A 6,962-nucleotide genomic window follows, 5' to 3' on the forward strand; every position below is an offset into this window, starting at 1 on the left:
TGCATCGGTGCGAGTTAAACCGCATAACACACTGAACCGATTGAATTTAGTTTTTCGGATCGGTTTTTTTGATACTCGGTTCAGCATCGGTTTTATTTTTTGGTGTATTTCGGTATTCGATTCGGTTCGGTTTGTTAAAAAATGTAAAAAAAAACCAAACCATACAAGATTACACATATTTTATATTATTTTTATATATACACGTATATTTAATTTTACAAGTTTAATTTTATTTATGGTTATTGAGATAATAAATTAATATGAATATATTTTGAAAGTATTTTAATTTTTTTTATTGTTGAAGTAAATTTAATAATTAAATATAATGATTTTTATTTGTTGTTTTTATTTTTTAATTAAATTCGGTTTGTTCGGTTTAAAACCAAACCGCACCGAATATTTGGTTCGATTATATTTGGATTTTATATGTTATTCGGTTCGGTATCAATATGAATTATTTTAGTAATTTCGGTGTTCGGTTTTGAACGGTGTGTCCCTTGATGTATTAAACTTTTTTTTAAAATGAAATTCTAAGTAAATTTCTCAAATGATTTTAAAAAGCCCAAATAGCTATATGCGTAAGTTAGGCCCTAACGACAGTTTGGGATGTCGTTTTAGGGTCCCCTTTATTATGAACATATCGCATACTGTCTCTCCCTCTACAAAAAACGTGGAGTCTACATTCGAGCTCGCTTTCCTCTCTCACAGCGTTTAAAAATCTTATAGGTAAGTCTCTGAAGAATCCCTTCCCAAATTTCTGCTACTTCTCGTTATCAAGCAGTGAATGCAAAAATAGATTGTTGATTTCTCAGAAGATAGATTGATTGATTTACTTCTAATTTTTCTGGAATTGTTTTGGCTTCTTTAGCGCAGAATGGGAGATAGTCTCACCACTTTCAGGTGCGGTCTCTAATCACAATCTTCACATTATTCAATTTTTTTTACTTAATTTGATTTTGCGGTGTTTGATTTTGTGTTTTCTGCGAACTATAGTCCATCTGGGAAGCTTGTTCAGATTGAACATGCCCTAACAGCTGTTGGATCGGGCCAAAAAGGTGATTTTACGCTTTCTTGTTTCTCTTTTCTATTTGGTTGGAAATCCTTTAAAAATGAAGGTGGAAGTTGCTTTGATGTGTGTATGAACTGGTGTCTTGTTGAACTTTCGTCTTAATGTTCAAGCAATTTTATTGGCTGATAATGCAGTTTGATTTTTTTTTTTTTTTTTTTGAGTTAGTTGTCATGTTTAATATGACTTGTTTGGAGGAGTTAAACATGATCTAATGAATTATGAATGAGAGCTGTAATTATTGCATATGTTGCATGGAAACTGATACTGAAACTGAAACTGAAACGAGACTGGGAAATGTAAAACGTGGGGGAAACGTGTAAATATTAAAAATAGAGGGGTATATTTATAAATATTAAAAATATAATAATACATTAAAAAAACAAGATTGAAGAACAAGAGGAAGAAAGTCCAAGCTCAATCGAGATTCAAGAGACAGGTTATAATAGAGAGATTCAAGAGACAAAGATTATAGGAGAAAGAAATGTGAGTAAGTTCTTTAAATTAAAGGATACAAGAAAGGAATTATCTCTCAAATAGTAAGTTTCAATTTTTCTAATCTTAGATTGAAAGTTTGAATTTCCAGAATTTTAATCTAAATAGGTAGGATAAACCGTTTAAAAATTGAGAGACGCATTTCATATTTTAGGTAATTACGGAAACGTTTCGTATCAGTTTCCGAGAGTTTCCGTTTCCCACATCTGCCAGAAACGGGGAAACGCATGTCATGAAGAGTTTCCGTGCTTCATAGGTCACGGGCACATAAAATAGTCCAAATTGGTTCCGATTGTTGTAGTATTGGTATCTTCTGTATTGTCAATGACTGATATATAGCCAATGGTTGCAGCTGCTAATGGTGTTGTCATCACAACAGAGAAGAAACTGCCATCTATTTTGGTGGATGAAGCATCTGTAAGTGACTTTCTTGTTATTTTTCTCAGTGTTATGTGGTTTAATTTTTCACCATTGTTTTGTCATCTTATCATTTTGGGGCATATTTTTGACAGCAGATTCAAAAGATTCAGTCATTGACTCCAACTCCTCAATCTGTTCTAATTGGTGAAAATATTGGCGTGGAAAAGGGAAAAAAAGAAAGAAAGAAAAGGAAGAAACAAGTCTTACAAGCGAATGTTGTGGACGATGAGCAATATGTTGATAGGGAGGGTTTTTCAGCAGGGGTGAATGTGCTGGCTGTTAATGGAAACAATGACAAAAAGAAACAGTTATTAAAGGAAACTGCAGAGGAAGAACAGGCTCCTAATGAAATAAATCCAATAGAAGACAAGGATATAAAACCCGACAGCAAAGCAATCAAGAGGATTAAAAAGAAAAAGGCACGATTACTACAGGAAGCAGCTACGGCTGATAGGCGTGGGATTTGCTACTTGAGTCGAATTCCTCCTCACATGGATCATGTAATGCTTCGTCATATTCTCTCTCAATATGGAGAAATACAAAGGATATACCTTTCACCTGCAGGTGATCATTCTATAATCCTATTTTCATGGGTTCTCATATTAGAAATCAACCTCGAGTTATGTTTTAGTCGTGAATAAGAAATGAAAAGTTAATCTATTAATTTGCTCTGCAGCTCCCACTGCTCAAGTACATCGCAAAAGAGCTGGTAATCAAGACCAGGCATTCTCTGAAGGGTATGTTAAAGCAAAATATTACCTTACGTTTGAATGAGATATTTCTGCTCTTCTTTTTCAACATATTATGCATAATGTTTTTTCTCTCTCTTAATTCTAGTGCGACTTAAAATAGCTGCTTGTTGTATCTTTAACTTCTGTTTCGAATGCAACATGAAACCACAATGCTATTGCAATGATCAAAGCAGCTAGTTAAGTTACCATTTAGAACTGCTATTGCAATATCTAAAGCACATGATTTTTCTTGTCTATAACTCGCAGGTGGGTTGAGTTCACCAATAAAAGCACAGCAAAAAGAGTTGCTAACATGTTAAATGGTGAACAGATAGGTTGGTTTTTAAATTGATTTTTCTTTTTCATTTTTTAAGATTTATTCTACGTTTGTGTCTAAAATTTCAAGCATGGAATGAGAATAACTATTGCATTAAGAAAGCCAGTAAAGACAAAGGGCTTAGCTTGGTATGGGAATTATGCATTAACATAATGCTCATTTGATTTTTTCTCTACCATCTGTTTATCTTTGGTCTTAGTATTTAAAAAGATTTTTTCATGTAATGTTTGAGACTCGTAGAAAAATTTGGGTTCCCTTGTGTATACTGTGATAATATTTATTCTATACTCCATAGTTATTAAAGGCGTGCCTATGGCGCACCAGATGCAGGCCTTAGCTCCATGACACTCCCATGGCGTGGCGCAACCGCCATGGCGCGCGCCTGGTGCTCCATTTTGCGCCAAGGGAAGTTGCCAAAGGCGCACTAAGGAAGAGAGAGGGGCAGTTTTGTGGTTTTTTTGACAGTCAGTTCTGAAGGGTCCAAAATGAGAAAAAAAAAAAAATTAAAAAGGAAGAGAGAGATTATATATTTGAATTAATTAGAAGAGACAACCACAAAATCTTATTATAAGAGAAAGAAGTTTAGTCGAACAAAACACAGAAAACGAATTCAAACAGAAACACAGCCAAAGGAATTCAAATTCAACACGAATGATTAATTTGGAGAGTTTTGATGAGGAGTAGAACTTTAGGATTTAGTATTCAACTTTAGCTTTCTAACATGGGGATTATTTTGCATTTTAAAACTTATTTATGCTTAATATTGTCATGATTTAGTATTCATTGCATTTTTATGTTAGTTTTATAATTTTTTATTTTTTTTTAAGTGCGCCTTGTCGCAACGGTAGACGTTGTTGTCGTGTGACTGAGAGGTTACGGGTTCGAGTCTTAGGAGCGGTCTCTTGCCAAAAAATTGGTAGGGGAAGGCTTGCCCCAGTACACCCTTGTGGTGGGATCCTTCCCCGGGCCCTCGCTTAAGCGGGGACCCGTAGTGCACCGGGCCGCCTTTAAGTGCGCCTTGTCTCGCTATGGCGCGCTCCATCGCCGTGCGCCATGCGCCAAGGCTCCAGGACCCCTAGCGCCTTAGTGCGCCTTTAATAACTATGCTATATTCTTGTTGATGTTATATGGAGTTAGCTTAGTTCCTAGTTTCAGCCTTTTCATTTATTTATGTTCTCTTGTTTAGGTGGGAGGAAAAGGTCACAATTCTATTACGACATTTGGAACATCAAGTACTTAAGTAAATTCAAATGGGACAATCTTACAGAAGAAATAGGTAGGCAGTACATTTTTATTGTTCGACATCAGTATTCTGATATTAGGCATAATAACCGTTTACTGCATGTCTAAAATCTGGGTGTTTTTCTCATGCAGCTTACAAGAGTGCTGCGCGGGAGCAAAAATTAGCTCTCGAAATTTCTGCTGCAAAGAGAGAGCGGGATTTCTATCTTACTAAAGTGGAGAAGTCTCGTGCTTTGACCTCTATAGAAGAACGGTTAAAGAAGGTGAGCTCACGAACTTACTATCATTTTTGTTCTAGTTTGATAGAAAACAAATAATCCAAACACCAGATTTTCTTCACAAGTGATGGACAAATTGCAGACAATTATCGCGTCATAACCGTGTTGTGTGATATATTGGGTAAATTACACCCATGGCCATTGAACTTTACCCATTTTAACATTGTGGCCTTTGAACTTCAATTCTTAACGGTATGGCCACTAAACTTTACACTTTTTAACACTGGTGGCCACTCAACTTTAACCAAGTCCTGAAAATGACCGTTAACGACCTTAAAATGAAAATATTCAAGAATTAAAGTTGTTCAGAACGATATTTACCATGAAACCACATTTTCTATTTTCCAAAATCACATTTTTTTGGAGCTTTCTCTCTCTAAAAATTCACTCTCTCCCCTAACCAAACAACACCTAAATGACCTCAAAACGAAAATTTTCAAGAATTAAAGTTCTTTAGAATATCATTAACTCTTCGATTTTTTTTATATTCAGACCGGTCGTTTTGAGGCGTTGAGTGGCCACTGATGTTAAAAACTGTAAAGTTCAGTGGTCATACTGTTAAGAATTGAAGTTCAGTGGCCACAATGTTAAATGGGTAAAGTTCAGTGGCCATGGGTGTAATTTACCCGTGATATATTATTTCTTCTGGTTATATATGATGAAAATGATGATCGTGTTAAATGGATTGTCTCTGTAATTCGTCTTGTCGGATCAGAAATTGACAGCCGTTTCTTTTCCTGTAAAAGAGAGGGAGAGGGATTGTCTTCTATTGAGCATTTATGTTTATGCATTATCTTTCTGGTGCAGAAGCAAAAGCTTGGAAAGGAGTCAGGAGTGGAGGTTTCTGTAGTTGAGCAAGCCCCTAAGTTCATTCGTCAATTTCCACAAAAGCGACCTGTTGTAGATAGATCACAACAAACAAAATCTCAACTCTCCAAAGACATTCTGGCTGGGGTAAGGAAAGCATTGTCTACTGGGAGTTTTGCATAGGATTTTGAATTTTTCTCTAACAAAACGGTACATGTGATTTTCGATAGGGCTGTAGCCGAGCCGAGCCGAGCTTTGGCTGCTCAAGCTCGTTCAGCTCATTAGAAAATAAACAAGCTCGAGTCGAGCTTCGAGCTTGTTTCGAGCCCAAAATCCTTTTTGAATTTGGTTCATTAAGAAGATTATCTAACCATGAATTTACCATGAATTTTTTGTGAGTAAATTGTTAATTATATTCATGAAGTTTGCTTGCAAATAGCTCTTTAATTGTGTACATAAACAAGCTTACAAGCAAAGTTCGTGAATAAATAAACAAGATGCTTACAAATAGTTCGTCTATTACTCATTTATTATGTTTCTGAACGAACTCATCTAATAGCAAATGAAATAATATTAAGTTTAGATATTTGTGAACTAACACAAAACTATATAGTTTTCTACAAAACTAAAATTTGTTCATAAATGTTCTAATCGAGTCTGCTCGCGAGCTTTCAAGCCGAGCTTTGGCCTGCTCAAGTTCGGTTCATTTACGAACCGAGCCAGTAAATTGTGCTCACGAGCGGTTCGTTTACAAATCGAGCCGAGTCGAGTCGAGCTTTTATTATGCTGACCACCGAGCCGCTTATAAGCGGCTCGACTCATCTACAGCCCTAGTTTTTGATAGTAGCAAAAAAAAATTTAGTAACACTGATAAAGGCAGAGAAATTGTGTATTACTGACATGACAGAAGTTTTCTCCCAATCAATCTTCTTTCATGAATTCATTTAGGAAAAAAGAGGAAATAACGCATGTAAAGAGACTTTTCAAAATAATATCCAACATATCTGGTCTCAATTGGCAGAAGTTTTCTTCATTGAAAATGGCAATGTGAAGTAGTCTGTTTTATTTGCAAAAAAAGAACATTATTGCATGTACGAATTTGTTACAAAAAATTCTACATTCCACTAAATATTCTCTTGTCTATTATTTAATCTCAGATTTTGTTGCTTTTTGCAGGTATTTGTTTGTTGAAAGTGATATTACGATCGTCGGTGGTCGGATGTGATATGCATGAGCTCAGCAACTTACAATTTTGCTTTAGATGATTTTTCTCTTAATTTTATAGGCTAAGGCTTTTTGGAGTAAAATTAGAGGTTTAAGTCACTTTAGAAGTTTTGACTAACGGTATTTGCCAAATAGGGTATTTAGTATTCTCTTCATAATAAGAGGGTACTATAGTCTTTTTAGGGTATTTAGTATATGGTGGGTTCTAATTATTTGTGTGAAAATGGTTAAATTCCCGTGTTGACAGGTCACTTAACGGCCAAATATACTTAATTGTCTAGTCATCCTTACATTTATAATTTAGGTACTATTGGTGTAATTTATCCGAAATTTGAGTATGATGATGTGAGGAGAAATGCATA

General features: G+C 35.3%; 1 protein-coding gene across 3 annotated transcripts; it reads left to right on the forward strand.

Moving 5' to 3' along the window:
* The first annotated feature begins 622 nt into the window (after positions 1-622).
* Positions 623-6,962, forward strand: LOC136221274 (pre-rRNA-processing protein ESF2). Of its 3 annotated transcripts, none has more exons than XM_066008882.1 (11): positions 623-726; positions 869-900; positions 994-1,055; positions 1,914-1,978; positions 2,074-2,545; positions 2,658-2,718; positions 2,980-3,047; positions 4,236-4,325; positions 4,424-4,554; positions 5,377-5,523; positions 6,553-6,962. In XM_066008882.1, exons 2-11 carry the CDS (start codon positions 875-877, stop codon positions 6,565-6,567), a joined length of 1,137 nt encoding a protein of 378 aa, XP_065864954.1. In that variant the 5' UTR covers positions 623-726; positions 869-874; the 3' UTR covers positions 6,568-6,962. The 3 variants fall into 3 exon arrangements, with proteins under 3 accessions (XP_065864954.1, XP_065864956.1, XP_065864955.1); XM_066008884.1 differs by having other exon boundaries at positions 2,077-2,545; XM_066008883.1 differs by having other exon boundaries at positions 649-726; positions 874-900.

This window comes from Euphorbia lathyris, chromosome 1, assembly GCF_963576675.1.
Source record: "Euphorbia lathyris chromosome 1, ddEupLath1.1, whole genome shotgun sequence".
Taxonomy (NCBI): Eukaryota; Viridiplantae; Streptophyta; class Magnoliopsida; order Malpighiales; family Euphorbiaceae; genus Euphorbia; species Euphorbia lathyris.